This window comes from Prionailurus bengalensis, chromosome D1 (genome assembly GCF_016509475.1).
Source record: "Prionailurus bengalensis isolate Pbe53 chromosome D1, Fcat_Pben_1.1_paternal_pri, whole genome shotgun sequence".
Classification (NCBI taxonomy): domain Eukaryota; kingdom Metazoa; phylum Chordata; class Mammalia; order Carnivora; family Felidae; genus Prionailurus; species Prionailurus bengalensis.
The window spans coordinates 61,415,880-61,437,405 of record NC_057346.1 but is presented as its reverse complement, the minus strand read 5'-3'; the positions used below and the strand labels follow the sequence as shown (position 1 = coordinate 61,437,405).

Sequence of the window (21,526 nt, the reverse complement as noted above, 5' to 3'; positions counted from 1 at the left end):
GTAGATACTACATTAAAACAATTCGCTTCAGAGTGAAATGAGATGACACCAAGACTTAATGAGAGGCTTTCAATTAACCTGATGCAAAAAAAGTACCCAGTACTTGGGCTATTTCTGGAGCTTCCCTAGGAAACAATGAAGAATGGACTTTAAATCAAGAAAAGTGGCACCTGGTGGCTCAGTCAACTGACTGTCAGACTCTTGATTATGGCTCAGATCATGATCTCACATTTCGTGGGTGCAAGCCCTGCATCGGGCTCTGTGCTGACAGTGTGGAGCCTGCTTTGGATTTTCTCTCTCCGTCTCTCTCTCTCTCTGCACTTCCCATGTGTGTGTGCTCCCTCTCTCTTAAAATAAATAAATTAAAACTTTCAAAATAAATAAATCAAGAAGAGACTAGAGCTTCCTAGGAGATTATATCCTCGTGAGATAGCTGCATGAATAATAAAGAAGCTCAAACCAGGTCATAGGACTCTTGATTTTGGACATGGAAGAGAAAGCTGCCCCTGCAGGACTTTAGCAAACACTCTACTTTGAGATGTCAGGTAAGAGAGAAGATATAGTTTACTTGCATTTGGAAAAGACCAAGAACAAAGAGACTATGGATAAATTAGTGAGTAGAGACACTCTAGCCTGTAATACGAGGAACTACAGGAATCTAGAGGTGTTTCTTTCTGTGAAAGTATCTCTAATTTGTTTTCCCTCAAGAACCTGAAACAGTTGGACAATGCTACTGAGCCAAAGAAAAGTGAGTGGGTTTAACGTATTCCTGAACTAGAGAAGTACACAACATATATGCAATATATGCATATATGCATATATTGCAAATACATGCAATAATAACCCTATTATTATATACTAATAATAATTAGTATTATTAAATTAAATTATTTAAATTAAAGCATAGATACATTATGTCAATTAACGCAAAAGTTTCTAAAGATTTATTTTACTTTTTTATTATTTTTAACTTTTTTAAATTATTATTTATTTTTGAGACAGATAGGGAGCAGGGAGAGGCAGAGAGAGAGGGAGACACAGAATCCAAAGCAGGCTCCAAGCTCTGAGCTGTCAGCACAGAGCCCACTGCAGCGCTCAAACTCACAAACTGAGAGATCATGACCTGAGTTGAAGTCAGATGCTTAACCGACTGAGCCACCCAGGCTTTAAAATAAACCTTTAAGTCAAAGATTTATTTAAATTTCTGCACTCATCTCACTGGAGAAGTAATAGGATATCAAAATGTGCCAAGAACTACAGTTTAAGTAGCTTTGTCTAATATGGATCAAGGTAGTCTAAGGCAGTAAGAAATACCCAGGAATGATGTACCACTGTAATTACAGTAACAAGTATGAATTTGCATGGATTTTTAAAAGAAATTTAAGGGGCGCCTGGGTGGCGCAGTCGGTTAAGCGTCCGACTTCAGCCAGGTCACGATCTCGCGGTCCGTGAGTTCGAGCCCCGTGTCAGGCTCTGGGCTGATGGCTCAGAGCCTGGAGCCTGTTTCCGATTCTGTGTCTCCCTCTCTCTCTGCCCCTCCCCCGTTCATGCTCTGTCTCTCTCTGTCCCAAAAATAAATAAACGTTGAAAAAAAAATTTAAAAGAAATTTAACTGAACATATCATATACTTTGGATTTTTTATTATTTATTTATTTATAACAAACATTATATCAGTTAAAGTACTTAGATAAACTAAATACCAATGATACTTTTTTTCCCTCATTTTTCCTTCATAAAGCTACAATATCTAGGGAATTTGATCAAAAAAAGCAGGTCTTGTTTGTTAGTCTAGAGGCTTAGATGCTCTGTTGGGAAACAGCATTTAATCTCATATTAGAGACAACTCAGGGTCAATTTAAAGTAAGATGTATTATGAGTTGTCAAAGGTTCAAGTCAAATTTTAACATCTGTGACTGAGTCAATAAATTTTGTTCTAGGAAAGGCATGCACCTCTGGCATTATATTGCCCACCAATAGCACCACATCCATAGTCTCCACCTTTGTGGTGACAGGCATACCTGGGCTGGAGGCTGTGCACATCTGGATCTCCATACCCTTCTGTGCCATGTTCTTCATTACCTTGGTGAGCAACATGACCATCATGACAGTTATCTGCAAGGACCAGACCCTCCATGTGCCTATGTATCTCTTCCTGGCCATGCTAGCTGTCTCTGATCTGGGTCTGTCCCTTTTCACTTTCCCCACAATGCTGGGGATCTTCTGGCTGGATGCTCGAGAGCTCACCTTCTCTGCTTGCTTCACCCAAATGTTTTTTATTCACACCTTCCAGGATTTTGAGTCAGCTATCATACTGGCAATGGCCTTTGACCGCTATGTGGCCATTTCTCGTCCATTGCACTATTCTTCCATTCTCACCAACGGTGTAATTGCCAGGATAGGTTTGGCCATTATAGTGCGAACATTCACTGTGCAGGTGCCTCTCCCCATCCTCTTGAGGACGCTGTGCTTCTGTGATTCCAATGTACTATCTCATTCCTACTGCCTGCATCCTGATATCATAAAGCTCTCTTGTTCCAACACCAGGATCAACAGCATCTTTGGACTGTTTGTGGTGCTATCCACTATGGGACTTGATTTTCTCTTCATCCTCTTTTCATATGTCCTGATACTTAAAACTGTACTGAGCATTGCATCCTATGGTGGCCGTCTCAAGGCTCTCAACACCTGCATTTCCCACATCTGTGCTGTGATTCTCTTTTTCACACCCATGATCTGCCTGTCCATACTGCACCGCTTCGGCCCCAAACTTCCCTCATGTATCTACGTGACCATGGCTAACATGCATTTTCTCATTCCCCCTGTGATGAACCCTGTTGTATATGTAGCGAAAACCAAGCAGATACGAGATAAAATTCAGAAACTCTTCACCAAAAGAAGACCAGGAGAATCCCAAGTCACATTTATAACATAAATGAGCACGATCCTAAGAGAGAAAGAATGCTTCATGAAAGCAAAGAACTGCTGATATTCTAAAAGCCCACAAAGATTCTGTTTGACTCTTCTGAATTATACAGTATATTGGTTTGGGTAACTTTTAAAACTGTTTCTATTCTATGATTTGAACAAATGTACACTGAACAATAAAATTTATTCAGGAAATAAAAATCTGAAATAATGAACTATTTGCATTATTTCTTTGTCCACTGGTTCATATATTTTAGTCAGAGAAGTTTATAGTCTTATAGTTCATCTTGGACAGAGTGAACAAAGTACTTGGTCTTATCATCTGTATCTATACCTTGACATGGTGTTAACTTTTTAGTGAATACCTACTTTATCCTTGACTTTTTGAGGAGCTGAAGATATAATATGAATTAAGCAAAGTTCTTGCTTGCATAGTGCTTTGTTTTATTGATGATATTGTTGTTGAAGTAGGGAGTAAAGGAAAGAAGGAAACAAGTGAATATCTAATATTGCTACTAAAAAAACTATAAAATCATGAAATTTACAATACCAACAATCTCTACCTAGATTGGACGTACGAAACTTCTCTTGCCACACTCTAAAAATCATCATCATTTGGAAAAAGTATAATGTTTAAATCCAGTATGTCAATCTGTAGTATCATATTCTGTCTTTCAAGAATGTTCACTCCTTGACTTCACCGCATTTGGACTTTGGGCTTGAGATCTTTAGTCCCAAATCCCTCACTTTCTCTAAGTCCAGGACAGCCATCATTTTATCATTGACTTTCCTATTCACTATGGACCACACATATTCCAGGAAAAGCTCCATCAGCACTCATTTTTTTTTCTTTTAATACTTGTCAACTGTAAACTTAACTTTGGAATCAATTTAAATATTTTGTATTTTCTAGTCTTACATCTGTGCTTTTGAGTTCTCCCTAAGAATAACACTAGAGTTTTCATACTGTAATGGCTACAAATTAATGATCTTCAATTCATTTGGTTTTTCAGTGTCTGGATGCATATTTTTGAAACCCTCGGTGACATTTTTCATGATCCACACTTGCCATTTCAAATACCTGCAACTTTCTTCCAGTCACTTATGCTTCACACCAGACCCTTTCTTCACTTTCACATACATAAAAGAATCTATATCTAGAAATGCCATCAAAATTCTTCCTTCCAATATTAGAAAAAGAATGTAATCTCTTTTATTCAAAGATGGTCGAACATGTCCATCTCTAAATGTGTTTCTTTTAATATTATCTGAGACACTCCATTTTGCCATCCACCTTACTCTCTTTCCCCTTTTGTTTATATTATAATTATGATTATTATGAAATGCTTCAAGGATGAAAAGATGCAAACAATAATACAAAAAACATACAGAAGCCATACAATTTCTATATGGTTCTATTGAATTATAATATTTTGCCTCAATTGAGTCAGAATTTTTTAAGTAAAACAAATTACAATAAAGGCAAAATTTCTTTGCATCTCTCTGAATCATAGATGTTAAACTCAATATCCAAAAGTAATCATACAATTTTACTCTGTTCCTTATCTTTCTTTTCCATGTTTTATTATGTTAAATGGATGTGTGTGTATATAACAAGCATACACAAAAGTGTATGTGATAAGCATGTATGTGCTTTATAGCACTGTTTTAAATCTTCTCCAAAAAAAAAAAAATCACTATTCTTTGTCAAAAATGTATGCTTTTGAGATTTGCCCATATAGTTACATGTTATTTGGATATATTTATTTTCACTGATGTAAAGATTCCTGTGTTGTTTAGGAGATAAAAGGGAGCTCCAGAGATTCAGTTCCTCCAGGTAATTCTGCCTGTTGCTTTACCTACATATTATCATTAATAGTATTGCAGGGGTTTCTAGAATTCTGCAAATACTTCCCATCTCCATAACATTGTCAGACTCAGCCCCAATCTCTGTAAGAAACCTTCTGGGGTAATTTCATTATACATGCTATCCTTATTTATATAAGACTCTTATCTCATCCCTTGACTTCCATTCAATAATATTCACTTCAATAAAATTCACTTCAATAAAATTTTTTGGCATAAATAAGCTACTTGAAAAAATATGCATTAATTGTCTTAATTTTCTCCCCCTTGTCAAATTTAAATATATTTTATGGTGGAATATAAAGTACATATAGAAAGTTGCATTGAAATAAATGTGCAATTCAATAAATTTTTATTAAATGAGCATCTGTATAAATATCACCTAAGGAATGAAATAATAAATTATCAACACCTAAATTTTCTCTGCAGCCTTTCCTGAACATAACCTCACCACTGTCAGCACATTAAACCAATATGCTGACTTTTGTACTGTTCATTTCATTGTTTTTCTTTATAGTGGGGCTATTTAAGTATGCATCCTCAAACAACATAGTTGCCAACAATTTAACTGAAGTAGAAATCATTTCCTCTTCAACGCCATTATAACAAAATTTTGCCTCTACAATTCTATTGAAATTGCTTGGGCAAAAGTCATCAAGAAATCTAAATAACAAATCAAATAACATATTTCAAATCTGTCTTTTCAGCCCCGGACCTCTCATCAATTATTGACACTGTTGACCACTCACTTGTTATTCAATATCTGTACTTTTTGGCTTCTCTAACACCCCTCATTTCTGCTTATTTTCTGATCTCTCTGAATAATTTGACTCCTTGCATTTTCTGTGTTCACTTCTTTTGCTAACCCCCTGAATATGAATGTTGCCATATCAATCTCAAACTCAGCATCCCTCCTGAATTTCAGGTACGTTCACATGTCACTCTGGGATAATTCCCTTTGTATGCTACATGGAAATCTTTTTTTTTTTTTAATTTTTTTTCAACGTTTATTTATTTTTGGGACAGAGAGAGACAGAGCATGAACGGAGGAGGGGCAGAGAGAGAGGGAGACCCAGAATCCGAAACAGGCTCCAGGCTCTGAGCCATCAGCCCAGAGCCTGACGCGGGGCTCGAACTCACGGACCGCAAGATCGTGACCTGGCTGAAGTCGGACGCTTAACCGACTGCGCCACCCAGGCGCCCCGCTACATGGAAATCTTAAACTCAACAAGGCCAAAGAACTTACTCATTCTGCTCCAACCTCGATTGCTACTTCTTCCTGCTTCCACTTTTGTGTTCTCCATGTATGTGGGTGGAATTTCCTTTACTCCCTCACTCTAGCCAAAAATGCAGACCAAGTGCCACACATGGTTCTCACTTTCTCTCACTTGTAATTTCCAATCCCTTATCAATATTGTAGATTTAACTCTCTTAATATTTTTCACCACTTTTACATTTCCACTCCTCCTGCCTCAGTTTAGACCTTAATGATTAAGTAGATCATTTAGCCATCCTGCTACTTGGCTTCCCTGTCTTCATTCTCAAACAACTCCAAGCAGAACTGAAAATAGCTCTCAAAATCTAAAGATTATGTTGCACACTCATTTAAACTTTTCCATTGCTCCTCTTCACTTGCAGGTTAGTCTTTACTTACAGCTACCACTATTATTTTTTGATAATTTTCTAGCTTAAAATTTTTGTCGCTGATTATATGCTCCATGCCCTAAAATAAATGACCTTCTTACTTAACCACCTGCTGTCTCTCTAGCAAATTATTACAATTGTTCCAGCTATATTCTCTTCCTTAAATATTCTCCTTGTCACTTAAGGATCCACAATGGGAATCCACCTAGTTTTGATTTAATATTTCTAGTCTTTTTTGTATTTTGTCATCTAGGATTAGAATTATGTTTAGGTCACATTAAAAGTTATTCATATTTCACACATGCTGAATGAAAACATTTCCAACCCATGTTCAGTGTGATCACGGTCATGACATACTCCTGCAAATGCACAGAAGATCCCTGCAAGAAAAGAGTTAATGCAACAGATCCATTTTACTCAGTTCTTGCATATCTCTGTAGACATGTTGATGAGTGGTCCTTGACCAAACTCTAAAAATAATTCTCCAGAATGTTCACATAGTTACTGAGTAGTAGTGTTATTATGTATGCCAAAGCAGTAGTTCAATATGAACCAGGTTGGTAGCATATGTTAGACAAATATAGAATTTATTATGTGTACCTGTTGCCTGATTTGGGGGTCTACACACACTGGTCATGCAACAGATATGTACCTATGTAACTGGCTTGCTTTAATAACACTGGACTCCATAACTCAAGCAGGCTTCTCTGGACAGAGGCATCTCTCATGTGTCCCTGAGGTTTGTGGCTACAGTGACCTTTGCAGAAAGAGAAGAAACAGTTGGAAGCCTGTATGTGGCCTCTCTTGACGTCACAATGGACACCTTTTTCCTGCTGTTCCTGCACAGTGTCTTTTGTTATGTCAAATCTTAGCCGTGAGTATAACTTTCTGTTGAATTGTATGAGTGCTTTGGTGAACCACTGAACTAGCAAGTGGTTGTGGTACCCCTGGAGGTTTCCTCTGCCTCATGCCCAGTTTGGTCCCTACTTCAATTTCCCAGGCCACTCCTGACCAGCTCCATGACTACTATGACCAAACTTTGCATCTTATATCACTCTTCTTTTTACCTTCAAAACAAAATCCAGGACCCTTTCGTATGTTCCTGGTGAATCCTTTTTAATCTCCTTCACCCATTCCACAGTAAGTCTGAAAACTCACTTTGAGGAAGTAGGGAGGAGGAAAGGGGGAAGCACTAGGGAAAAGTTAGCTGTATGTTATTGTAACAAAGACCGATCAGTGCAAATAATCTTGGTCATGTTATCATTCATGAAAATAGTGCTGCAGATATTCAACTCTCACCACCCAAGATATATACAACTGAAGGGAAAAAAACCTGCTGAATTGGGGGATCAGGGAGGATATAAAGATTGTATGTCCTGGAGATCAGAATATGACACAAGATGTTTCCATGACCAAAAAAAGCTAGGATCAGTGTGATAACTTCTACTTCTAAGGGGCTAAGACACATGGGTGGCTCAGTCAGTTGAGCAATCGACTTTGGCTCAGGTCATGATCTCACGGTTCAGTTGGGGAGTTCGAGCCCCACATCGGGCTCTGTTCTGACAACACAGAGCTTGGAGCCTGTTTTGATTCTGTGTCTTCCTCTCTCTCTCTCTCTGTGCTCCTCCCCATCTCATGCTCTGTCTCTCTCTGTCTCTCTCAAAAATAAACAAACATTAAAAAAATATCTTATAAGGGGCTAAGGATGTCTTAGAGTGGGAAAAGAAGAAAGGAAGTTCAAAGAAGGACTGGCTCCATGTTCTAAGTGTATAATCATACCTCATCTAGAGGCCTGGCAAAGACACACTAAGATTAGCACATGAACATCTGATGCTTGTTGAGATCATATACCACAAGGATTGGGTGTGAGTCTCACTGGGATTGGTTGTGAGCCTCCAGAACCAATGCTTTATAAACTTGCTTACTTGGCACTATGCTCAAGGTAGGGGGCCTCATGAGCCCCAAGCTGCATGACAATTCACAGAGCTTGGGTCCCTGCCCTGGGGTCTGGTGAGTGATAGAAACTCCTCCAACGACATTAGCTTACCTTAAATCATGTTGTATGCATACTTGGGATGGAAGTCAAGAAAAGTCATGGGCTATCCTAGATATGGTTGTACACTCCGTGTGAGGATCTCTGAGACAAGAAAAACATTTGCTGGAGGTATACAGTGCCTCTAATCCTCTTATATGATATATTCTATAGTTTTGGGGAATAATCCCTGGCCCCCTTTCCTTACCCAACAATCACTCAATTATTTCCCGTAAAGTTTAAGATCAACTACCAACCCAAACATCATTTATGTAAGACACGTATTAGATAATTGATAAATAATTTAGGTAAGAAAGACAAGAGGGAAGAGGTAAGCAAAGGAGGGAAGGAGGGAAACTGGAAATCTGAAAATATGATTCATAATTCCCACACAATATTATAACAGAGGCAACACCAAATATTTACTAATAAATCTCCCAGGATGAAAAGCTATTTAGAGTTCTTGTCTTAAAAGAAATGATTTAAAGGATTGATAAAATGCAACCTAGGCTATGAGATTTTTTTAAAAAGGATAATAACTCTGCATTCATGCTGGGGTGTTTTAAGTTTTTATTGAAATTCCACTTAGTTAACACACAGTGTAATATTAGTTTCATGGGTACAATGTATATAGTTTCAACCTTTCCATACATCACCAGGTCCTCATCGCAAGTGCCCTCCTTAATCCCTAACACCTGTTTCACCCACCCCCCCCCCCCCCCGACCTCCCCTCTGGTAACTATCAGTTCGTTCTCTGTGGTTAAGAGTCTGTTTCTTGGTTTTCCTCCCTGAAGAACTGATGTGACTTAGTTCACGTAGTGTTTCTCAGGGCAGGTGCAAACAGTTCCAGGACTCCATCTTTGTCCATCTAGTGCTTTGAAGCAGCATTAACAACTTGAAAGTCTGTAAAGCTGAAGAGCCCCATAGGGTATGGGCAATACAGCAGTGTTTCTCAGAAAGTTGTATATTTTTGAGACAAGATTTTTGGAATTCAAATTTCCACTATCTTCTACGAATATTAGGCACTATTCAACAAAATGTCAACGCCCCTCAGTTTATAATGATGAGACACTTAGGGAAGAAACTGAGGAGTGAATTGTGTCCAGAGAGAAGCATAACAGGGGAGTCTGGGTGGCTCAGTCAGTTAAGAGTCCAAGTTTGGCTCAAAGCATGATCTCATGGTTTGTGGGTTCAAGTCCAAGTCAGGCTCCATGTTGACAGTGTGGAGCTTGCTTGGGATTCTCTCTCTCTCTCTCTCTCTGCCCCTCCTCCCTTTCAAAATAAATAAATAAACTGTAAAAAATAAAACAAAAAAAAATTTAAAAAAAGAGACAAGCATTACATTGCCTTGCACTGCAAGTCATAGCCTTTATCCAGAGGTAAAAAATTAACAGTCCTTGGGGCGCCTGGGTGGCGCAGTCGGTTAAGCGTCCGACTTCAGCCAGGTCACGATCTCGCGGTCCGTGAGTTCGAGCCCCGTGTCGGGCTCTGGGCTGATGGCTCAGAGCCTGGAGCCTGTTTCCGATTCTGTGTCTCCCTCTTTCTCTGCCCCTCCCCTGTTCATGCTCTGTCTCTCTCTGTCCCAAAAATAAACGTTGAAAAAAAAATTAAAAAAAAAAATTAACAGTCCTTGTTAATTCCTGTCATTTTAGCATTTCTTTGTGAGTCCAAATCCAGGGAGTTGTATATGCACCCGTTCTCTATGAGTAAAAGAATAACATGAGAAGCAGAAGATGGCGGTGTAGGAGGACGCTGGGCTCACCGCACGTCCTGCTGATCGCTTAGATTCCACCTACACCTGCCTAAAACCCAGAAAACCACCAGAGGATTAGCAGAACGGAGTCACCGGAGCCAAGCGCAGACGAGAGGCCCACGGAAGAGGGTAGGAAGGGCGGCGAGGCGGTGCGCGCTCCATGGACTGGCGGGAGGGAGCCGGGGCGGAGGGGCGGCTCGCCGGCCAAGCAGAGCCCCCGAGTCTGGCTGGCAAAAGCGGAGGGGCCTGACGGACTGTGTTCCGACAGCAAGCGCGACTTAGCGTCTGGGAGGTCATAAGTTAACAGATCTGCTCGGAAAGCGGGAAGGCTGGAGGACAAAGGGAGGGAGAGCTGCTGAGCCCCCTGACGACAGAGCTCAGTTTGGTGGGGAACAAAGGCGCTCGCCAGCGCCATCTCCCCCGCCCATCCCCCAGCCAAAATCCCAAAGGGAACCGGTTCCTGCCAGGGAACTTGCTCGCTCCACGCAAACACCCAACTCTGTGCTTCTGCGGAGCCAAACCTCCAGCAGCGGATCTGACTCCCTCCCGCTGCCACAGGGCCCCTCCTGAAGTGGATCACCTAAGGAGAAGTGAGCTAAGCCTGTCCCTCCTGCCCCTGTGCACCTTGCCTACCCACCCCAGCTAATACGCCAGATCCCCAGCATCACAAGCCTGGCAGGGTGCAAGTAGCCCAGACGAGTCACACCACCCCACAGTGAATCCCGCCCCTAGGAGAGGGGAAGAGAAGGCACACACCAGTCTGACTGTGGCCCCAGCGGTGGGCTGGGGGCAGACATCAGGTCGGACTGCGGCCCCACCCACCAACTCCAGTTATACACCACAGTACAGGGGAAGTGCCCTGCAGGTCCTCACCACGCCAGGGACTATCCAAAATGACCAAGCGGAAGAACTCCCCTCAGAAGAATTTCCAGGAAATAACAACAGCTAATGAGCTGATCAAAAAGGATTTAAATAATATAACAGAAAGTGAATTTAGAATAATAGTCATAAAATTAATCACTGGGCTTGAAAACAGTATACAGGACAGCAGAGAATCTCTTGCTACAGAGATCAAGGGACTAAGGAACAGTCACGAGGAGCTGAAAAACGCATTAAACGAAATGCAAAACAAATAGGAAACCACGACGGCTCGGATTGAAGAGGCAGAGGAGAGAATAGGTGAACTAGAAGATAAAGTTATGGAAAAAGAGGAAGCTGAAAAAAGAGAGATAAAAAAATCCAGGAGTATGAGGGGAAAATTAGAGAACTAAGTGACACACTAAAAAGAAATAATATATGCATAATTGGTATCCCAGAGAAGGAAGAGAGAGGGAAAGGTGCTGAAGGGGTACTTGAAGAAATAATAGCTGAGAACTTCCCTGAACTGGGGAAGGAAAAAGGCATTGAAATCCAAGAGGCACAGAGAACTCCCTTCAGACGTAACTTGAATCGATCTTCTGCATGACATATCATAGTGAAACTGGCAAAATACAAGGATAAAGAGAAAATTCTGAAAGCCGCAAGGGATAAACGTGCCCTCACATATAAAGGGAGACCTATAAGGCTCGTGACTGATCTCTCTTTTGAAACTTGGCAGGCCAGAAAGAATTGGCATGATATCTTCAGTGTGCTAAAAAGAAAAAATATGCAGCTGAGAATCCTTTATCCAGCAAGTCTGTCATTTAGAATGGAAGGAGAGATAAAGGTCTTCCCAAACAAACAAAAACTGAAGGAATTTGTCACCACTAAACCAGCCCTACAAGAGATCCTAAGGGGGATCCTGTGAGACAAAGTACCAGAGACATCACTACAAGCATAAAACATACAGACATCACAATGACTCTAAACCCATATCTTTCTATAATAACACTGAATGTAAATGGATTAAATGCACCAACCAAAAGACATAGGGTATCAGAATAGATAAAAAACAAGACCCATCTATTTGCTGTCTACAAGAGACTCATTTTAGACCTGAGGACACCTTTAGATTGAGAGTGAGGGGATGGAGAACTATTTATCATGCGACTGGAAGCCAAAAGAAAGCTGGAGTAGCCATACTTATATCAGACAAACTAGACTTTAAATTAAAGGCTGTAACAAGAGATGAAGAAGGACATTATATAATAATTACAGAGTCTATCATTTCAGGAAGAGCTAACAATTATAAATGTCTATGTGCCGAATACCAGAGCCCCCAAATATATAAAACAATTACTCATAAATATAAGCAACCTTGTTGATAAGAATGTGGTAATTGCAGGGGACTTTAACACTCCACTTACAGAAATGGATAGATCATCTAGACACACGGTCAATAAAGAAACAAGGGCCCTGGGGCGCCTGGGTGGCGCAGTCGGTTGAGCATCCGACTTCAGCCAGGTCACGATCTCGCGGTCCGTGAGTTCGAGCCCTGCGTCAGGCTCTGGGCTGATGGCTCAGAGCCTGGAGCCTGTTTCCGATTCTGTGTCTCCCTCTCTCTCTGCCCCTCCCCCTTTCATGCTCTGTCTCTCTCTGTCCCAAAAAAAACCTAAATAAACGTTGAAAAAAAATTAAAAAAAAAAAAAAGAAACAAACAAGGGCTCTGAATGATACATTGGGTCAGATGGACTTGACCGATATATTTAGAACTCTGCATCCCAAAGCAACAGAATATACTTTCTTCTCGAGTGCACATGGAACATTCTCCAAGATAGATCATATACTGGGTCACAAAACAGCCCTTCATAAGTTCACAAGAATTGAAATTATACCATGCATACTTTCAGACCACAATGCTATGAAGCTTGAAAATCAACCACAGGAAAAAGTCTGGAAAACCTCCAAAAGGATGGAGGTTAAAGAACACCTTACTAAAGAATGAGTGGGTCAATCAGGCAATTAGAGAAGAAATTAAAAAATATATGGAAACAAACGAAAATGAAATACAACAATCCAAACCCTTTGGGACGCAGCAAAGGCAGTCCTGAGAGGAAAATACATTGCAATCCAGGCCTTTCTCAAGAAACAAGAAAAACCCAAATACTAAATCTAACAGCACACCTAAAGGAACTAGAAGCAGAACAGCAAAGGCAGCCTAAACCCAGCAGAAGAAGAGAAATAATAAAGATCAGAGCAGAAATAAACAATATAGAATCTAAAAAAACTGTAGAGCAGATCAACGAAACCAAGAGTTGGTTTTTTGAAAAATAAACAAAATTGACAAACCTCTAGCCAGGCTTCTCAAAAAGAAAAGGGAGATGACCCAAATAGATAAAATCATGAATGAAAATGGAATTATTACAACCAATCCCTCAGAGATACAAACAATTATCAGGGAATTCTATGAAAAATTATATGCCAGCAAATTGGACAACCTGGAAGAAATGGACAAATTCCTAAACACCCACACTCTTCCAAAACTCAATCAGGAGGAAATAGAAAGCTTGAACAGACCCATACCCAGAGAAGAAATTGAATCGGTTATCAAAAATCTCCCAACAAATAAGAGTCCAGGACTCTTCCCAGGGGAGTTCTAACAGACATTTAAAGCAGAGATAATACCTATCCTTCTCAAGCTATTCCAAGAAATAGAAAGGGAAGGAAAACTTCCAGACTCATTCTATGAAGCCAGTATTACTTTGATTCCTAAACCAGACAGAGACCCAGTAAAAAAAGAGAACTACAGGCCAATATCCCTGATGAATATGGATGCAAAAATTCTCAATAAGATACTAGCAAATCGAATTCAACGGCATATAAAAAGAATTATTCACCATGATCAAGTGGGATTCATTCCTGGGATGCAGGGCTGGTTCAACACTCACAAATCAATCAACATGATACATCACATTAATAAAAAAAAAAAAAGAGAAGAACCATATGACCCTGTCAATCGATGCAGAAAAGGCCTTTGACAAAATCCAGCACCCTTTCTTAATAAAAACCCTTGAGAAAATAGGGATACAAGGAACATACTTAATGATCATAAAAGCCATTTATGAAAAGCCCACAGCTAACATCATCCTCAACGGGGAAAAACTGAGAGCTTTTTCCCTGAGATCAGGAACACGACAGGGATGCCCACTCTCACTGCTGTTGTTTAACATAGTGCTGGAAGTTCTAGCATCAGCAATCAGACAACAAAAGGAAATCAAAGGCATCAAAATTGGCAAAGATGAAGTCAAGCTTTCGCTTTTTGCAGATGACATGATATTATACATGGAAAATCCGATAGACTCCACCAAAGGTCTGCTAGAACCAATACATGAATTCAGCAAAGTTGCAGGATACAAAACCAATGTACAGAAATCAGTTGCATTCTTATACACTAACAATGAAGCAACAGAAAGACAAATAAAGAAATTGATCCCATTCACAATTGCATCAAGAAGCATAAAATACCTAGGGATAAATCTAACCAAAGATGTAAAGATCTGTATGCTGAAAACTATAGAAAGCTTATGAAGGTAATTGAAGAAGATATAAAGAAATGGAAAGACATTCCCTGCTCATGGATTGGAAGAACAAATATTGTCAAAATGTCAATACTACCCAAAGCTATCTACACATTCAATGCAATCGCAATCGAAATTGCACCAGCATTCTTCTCGAAACTAGAACAAGCCATCCTAAAATTCATATGGAACCACAAAAGGCCCTGAATAGCCAAAGTAATTCTGAAGAAGAAGACCAAAGCAGGAGGCATCACAATCCCAGACTTTAGCCTCTACTACAAAGCTGTCATCATCAAGACAGCATGGTATTGGCACAAAAACAGACACATAGACCAATGGAATAGAATAGAAACCCCAGAACTAGACCCACAAATGTATGGCCAACTCATCTTTGACAAAGCAGGAAAGAACATCCAATGGAAAAAAGACAGCCTCTTTAACAAATGGTGCTGGGAGAACTGGACAGCAACATGCAGAAGGTTGTAACTAGACCACTTTCTCACACCATTCACAAAAATAAACTCAAAATGGATAAAGGACCTCAATGTGAGACAGGAAACCATCAAAACCTTAGAGGAGAAAGCCGGAAAAGACCTCTCTGACCTCAGCCGTAGCAATCTCTTACTCGACACATCCCCAAAGGCAAGGGAATTAAAAGCAAAAGTGAATTCTGGGACCTTATGAAGATAAAAGCTTCTGCACAGCAAAGGAAACAACCAACAAAACTAAAAGGCAACCAACGGAATGGGAAAAGATATTTGCAAATGACATATCAGACAAAGGGCTAGTATCCAAAATCTATAAAGAGCTCACCAAACTCCACACCCGAAAAACAAATAACCCAGTGAAGAAATGGGCAGAAAACATGAATAGACACTTCTCTAAAGAAGACATCCGGATGGCCAACAGGCATATGAAAAGATGTTCAACGTCGCTCCTTATCAGGGAAATACAAATCAAAACCACACTCAGGTATCACCTCACGCCAGTCAGAGTGCCCAAAATGAACAAATCAGGAGACTATAGATGCTGGAGAGGATGTGGAGCAACGGGAACCCTCTTGCACTGTTGGTGGGAATGCAAATTGGTGCAGCCGATCTGGAAAGCAGTGTGGAGGTCCCTCAGAAAATTAAAAATAGACCTACCCTATGACCCAGCAATAGCACTGCTAGGAATTTATCCAAGGGATACAGGAGTACTGATGCATAGGGGCACTTGTACCCCAATGTTCATAGCAGCACTCTCAACAATAGCCAAATTATGGAAAGAGCCTAAATGTCCATCAACTGATGAATGGATAAAGAAAATGTGGTTTATATACACAATGGAATACTACGTGGCAATGAGAAAGAATGAAATATGGCCCTTTGTAGCAACGTGGATGGAACTGGAGAGTGTGATGCTAAGTGAAATAAGCCATACAGAGAAAGACAGATACCATATGGTTTCACTCTTATGTGGATCCTGAGAAACTTAACAGAAACCCATGGGGGAGGGGAAGGAAAAAAAAAAAAAAAGAGGTTAGAGTAGGAGAGAGCCAAAGCATAGGAGACTGTTAAAAACTGAGAACAAACTGAGGGTTGATGGGGGGTGGGAGGGAGGGAAGGGTGGGTGATGGGTATTGAGGAGGGCACCTTTTGGGATGAGCACTGGGTGTTGTATGGAAACCAATTTGACAATAAATCTCATATATTGAAAAAAAAAGAATAACAACATTGTATAGTTACTCCTTACTAAATATTAAATACAGAAATCCTTTCAGACTATGGGAGTAAATGAAATCCAGGTGGCTCATTTCATCGGGTACAATCTAGACTGTCAATTACTAAATAAGGGCTTAGAACACTTCTCCAATTTGCACGAAAGGCAGCACAGAAAGATGTCTTTCGTGAGTTACTTAAATATCACTATAGAATGGATTACTTTCTGAGACAGAGTTTCACATTTATTTATGGATATTGCAGTAACAATTTAGAAGGAATTGGACAAGATGACTTTGAAAAATCTTCAAAGTTTCTCTCTCTCTCTCTCTCTCTCTCTCTCTCTCTCTCTCTCTCTCTCTTTTTCCTGGTAAAGCTCAAATAAAGAAGATAGCATTTTTGCTGCTCACTTTGTGACCATAAACATCCTGTCAAATGTTCATGTGGGAGGGTTAATTCTCCCATATGCTCATACTCAGAAGTGGACAGCGAGGTGAAATAAGCAGAGAAATACATGCTTCTAACTTCTGCTTGATTATATCTCCTTAGTCCTTAAACATTTGGCATCATGACTGGGCCTGTCAGAAACACCTCTCCCTCTTCTCCTCACTGATTGCCACAACTATTTAACATGAAATGATGCTCTTTGGATAACTATTCTCTATCAGAATTAGGTTTTGTATACACCATTACCTCTCTGCAAAGTCCAGTAATGTGCCTGACACACAATACACATCGAAATATACTGAAAACAATTACTTCATACTATTCACAGAATAGAGTGTCTGGTACTATTTTCTTTCTCTGCTTTCCTGTCTCAGGCAATTCCCCAAATCCCTGGTGTCCTTGATTCTTCCCATTCAGCTTTATATTTGGCGAGGATCCACAATCCTTGGAGGGTGGAAGCTTGCATTCCTGACATGACTGGTTCCTACACAGCTCAGTACCTATTCTGGACAGAATGAGACACATAGATAAAATCCATACACCATACTTTCCCGACATGCTTTTCTTTCCCGACATTCTTAGAAGGTAGAGTCAAGGCAAAGACTTCCAAGTAGCCCCTGAGACTTTTCCTACTTGTGAATTGATCACTGGTTAGTCACATACTATCTAGTCTTCTGGATATAAAATTGTCCTCTTTCCTACTCATCATGGTTCAGTAATGGATTTGCTGTTTTATTTATAGCAGCTTGTTAAATATTCTCCCAGGAATATTAATTCTGAATCCCAGATGTTTTATTTTGATTAATAATTATAACTTATCTGCATTCATGAGAATTTTAGTATATGACTTTGGGAGGGGGATGCTTTTCTTTTCTTTTGAAAATACACTGCGATTAACAGCTTATAAGAAAAACTGTTGAGGCAAGTTAATGAATACCAAGTATATGCATTGCACACCTTGCCCTCTGGAACCAGAGAGAGTTTTTATTAGAACAAAGATGACTACTAGTACTCAGCTACCTTTACTTCTCCATGGGTATAAACACACAGAAACTCAGTCCTCCTCTTTTCATTGCAGATCCTTTCTCAAATCTGATAGGCCTGCCTCTGCTTTTTGCCTTTCTTATGCGTGGTTATACACTTCTTCCTCCTCCACAACTTGCCCTATAATAATTGCCAATATTTGTTTACTGTTCAAATGCCATGTTGTTTTGATTCTGACACGTTGTTCACTCTTCACAGAATTTTTTCTCTAGGTTTTCCTTAGACTAATGGTTTGCATGTTGAAAGTATTCTTCATGACTTTATGGGTAACATTATAATTAGCGTCTGAAAACGTGGAATACAATGAAGATTGTTCTACTGGTCACGGCTGCCCCCTACTGGTCATGACTGCCCAGAGCATGTTGAAAATTCCCTTGTTAAGAGAATTTTCCTAAGGTATTAACAAAGAAAATCATCATTCAGTGTGAACTTCATATATGTGACCAAGGTTTATTTTGAACTCTATGTACTCAGTTTTCACACTGTATTCCTTTCTTTAATAATTGTCTTTGAAGGTACCAGGATCATTCTTTGAAAAGGTGAGTTGTGGCTGGGGCGCCTGCATGGCTCAGTCAGTTGAGCATCCAACTTTGGCTCTGGTCATGATCTCACAGTTCTTGAGTTCCAGCCCCACGTCCGACTCTGTGCTGACAGCTCGGAGCCTGGAGCCTGCTTCGGATTCTGCATCTCCCTCTCTCTGCCCCTTTCCCACTCATGATCTGTCTCTTTCTGTCTCTCAAAACTGAATAAAGTTTAAAAAAAAAAACATGAAAAAGGTGAGTTGTGGAGAGCGTAGATTCCCAGCGGGGATGTTTTATCTGTCCCATGGTCATTGCCCTCATGGATGTGTTCTGTTGACCAGTGGATTACTAGACCTTCAAAGGCATAAGTTATAGATTGCCTGTCATTATATTATTTAAATGAAGTAGTAGGAGCTCAGTAAATGTGTGATGCCATTGAGAATACATGTATTTCTAGCTGCAAATATTATCTAGTCTTCATCTTCTTCGTCTCATACATCTGAACCAGCTATCCAAACACTTTTTCAGAGAGTGATAACAAAGATTGAGAAGGGATTTAACCCAGTAGACATACACATTAAGCCCAAACCCTTGGGCTTGTCTTCTTGTCACATATATTACTTTTGAATCCCTTTCAGAGAAAAAAATATCTCTGGTGACATCAGGAGTTCAGAGTCAGTATTAACATTCTTACACTTTACTTTCTAACTCCCAGGCAGCCATTAAATACAATTATCCTTACCTAGGTTTCTTTAGAGCCCGATTTTCTGGTATTAAAACTAATCTAGTTTATGCATCTGTACTGCACGCTCTCTCCACAGAGTTTCCCTTTCCATTTTTCAAAGCTTGACATATCTTCAAATGAGGAAGGAATTTTCTGTCTATGAAAGGCACAAAAAGCCTCTGAAAACTAGGCTTCGTGGCAGCCAAGAAAAGAGCCAGCATTGTACTCTAGAGGAACTTCTAAAGGAATGGGATTCAGAGCTGTAAAAAGAGGAGGAGAGTGATATTACTCTGCAAGCATGGGTCATGGGCATTGTGGGATAAGATGCTAGGAAAATGCTGTGAAAGAATAACTTTTTGCCTTCTCCATGATTTTTCCAGGGCAAGCTCTCCCCAAAGTTATGGCAGTTCTTAACAACAATAATGCCAGCAGCTTCATCTTCATACTGATGGAACTCCCAGGACTGGAGACCTCTCATTGCTGGACAGCTATTCCTATCTGCTCTATCTATGTTGTGTCTTTGCTGGGCAACATCACCATAATGTACATTGTCAAGCCTGTCTCTAGCCTCCACACACCTAGGTACCTCTTCCTGTCCATGCTTTCAATGGCAGACTTGGGCCTCTCAGCTTCTACACTGCCTTCAATGACAGCTGTCTTTTTCCTGGGCCAGAGAGAGGTGGGAGCTGCAACCTGCTTTACACAACTCTTCTTCATCCATACTTTCTCAATTATTGAATCATCTGTGCTCTTCGCCATGGCTTTTGACCACCATGTGGCTATTCGAGAGCTTTTATGCTATGCCACCATTCTCACAACCAAGCACATTGGGGCCATTGGGCTGGCCATTGTGATACGTAGTGCTGCTCTCCATCTGCCCCTGTTCTTGATCCTTGGAAGACGGCAATTTCAGCCTATGAATGCTCTGTCTCATTCATATTGTGTTCATCCTGATGTTTTAAGGCTAGCCAGTTCTAGCACTCTTGTGGACAGTGGCTTTGGGCTCTTTGTCATGCTCTCCACACTGGCTTTGGATGCTGTACTCATTCTCCTCTCCTACATGCTAATCTTGAGGACAGTATTGAGCATTTCTTCTAACACTGAGGGGCTCAAAGCCTTTAACACCTGCATTTCCCACAGCTGTGCTGTATTACTATTTTATACCCCACTGGTCAGCCTGTCGATGATCCATCACTTTGGGAAAAAGAAGCTACCAGCTCAGGTATATACATGTTTCTCTCCTATCTACACTTTCTTGTTCCTCTAATGCTCAACCCAATTGTCTACAATGTTAAAACCAAAGAGATTCGGGCATGCATTCTGAAGATGCTCCACCTAAAAAAACTCTGAATCACAGACATAAAATACTGGTTTTGATAATCAGCCTGCTGACTGAACACATCTCTGAGAGGAAACAGAGTATACAGCTTCCATCTGATGTTGATTAATTATTAAAAAAACTGACTGAAATATATTATGTATTTAAATATATACCATTTAAAACAGTACCTATTTAATGAGAAAAACATGTTGCTCATTCTGCAAATATCAATATCAGCCTGTGAAAGACTCAGATTATTACAGAGGAAACTGTCAGCCACTTGAAAGAGTATCACTTACATGAAAAAGCAAGCAGATTAGAAGAGTGGAATTCAAAGACATCTAAAATACCCTCCAACTAAAAATCTAGAGGTTTATAAACTTTAGCTCAAGAGGGCTTTACTTTGCATATTTTCTGAAAATTTGGCAAATATTAAAATCAAAATATGTTTTTTATGAATTACGTAATAACTTTAGATGTGTGTTACACGGGAAAATACACCCCAAATGAGCTACAGAACTTTTAAATACATTTAAAGAAACAAATACCTGAATTACCATAATAAAATGTATTACAATGTGACTATTTGGCAGTTCAGGTTTTTTTTAAGCTCCATGATAACATGAAAGGTGGACACAGCTTCCAATATTCTTCAACTCTCTGAATGAAGTGAAAGCTGTTCCTCACTTCCTAATAAATACAAGAGATATTCTGTGCTTTCATAAACTTACCATGGCATGCTATAATTTTTGAATGATAGGTATCATGTAGAACTTAATTTTTTTCTCAATCTTTCAGGGAATATTAGAAAAAATAAGCAAAGCAGACCTCCTGGAAGATGATTCTTAAAAGAACTGACTAGGCTTTCATAAACAAGTCAAAGCTAGAGAAACTGATTTGTTCGCTTTATCATGGTCTTTTTCTTTCTGGATTAAATCTTCAGCTAACCTCTCTGATAGAATTGCCCTGTTAAAAACATAACCAGTACTAAGTCAACTAAGACTTTTACCTAAGTGCTAGTATTTAGGATCAGAACACATTGTAAAGTTATTTATAATGTTGAGATGAAAAGAAAAGAAACATACTACTAGTATTTTATTTCTCTCCTACAG

The 21,526-nt window shown here is 39.8% G+C and overlaps 2 protein-coding genes across 2 annotated transcripts; both read left to right on the top strand.

The window, feature by feature from the left end:
- Positions 1-538: 538 nt before the first annotated feature.
- Positions 539-2,991, top strand: LOC122484259 (olfactory receptor 51G2-like). Its single transcript, XM_043582248.1, has 2 exons — positions 539-545; positions 1,939-2,991. The coding sequence occupies exons 1-2, from the start codon at positions 539-541 to the stop codon at positions 2,931-2,933; spliced, it is 1,002 nt and encodes a 333-aa protein (XP_043438183.1). The 3' UTR covers positions 2,934-2,991.
- Positions 2,992-19,417: 16,426 nt separating this feature from the next.
- Positions 19,418-20,360, top strand: LOC122483465 (olfactory receptor 51G2-like). Its single transcript, XM_043580468.1, has one exon. The coding sequence runs from the start codon at positions 19,461-19,463 to the stop codon at positions 20,358-20,360; it is 900 nt and encodes a 299-aa protein (XP_043436403.1). The 5' UTR covers positions 19,418-19,460.
- The last annotated feature ends 1,166 nt before the right edge of the window (positions 20,361-21,526 follow it).

Coding starts and splice junctions, on each gene's coding strand:
- LOC122483465 (XM_043580468.1), top strand. CDS start 19,461: ATGATTTTTCCAGGGCAAGCTCTCCCCAAAGTTATGGCAGTTCTTAAC.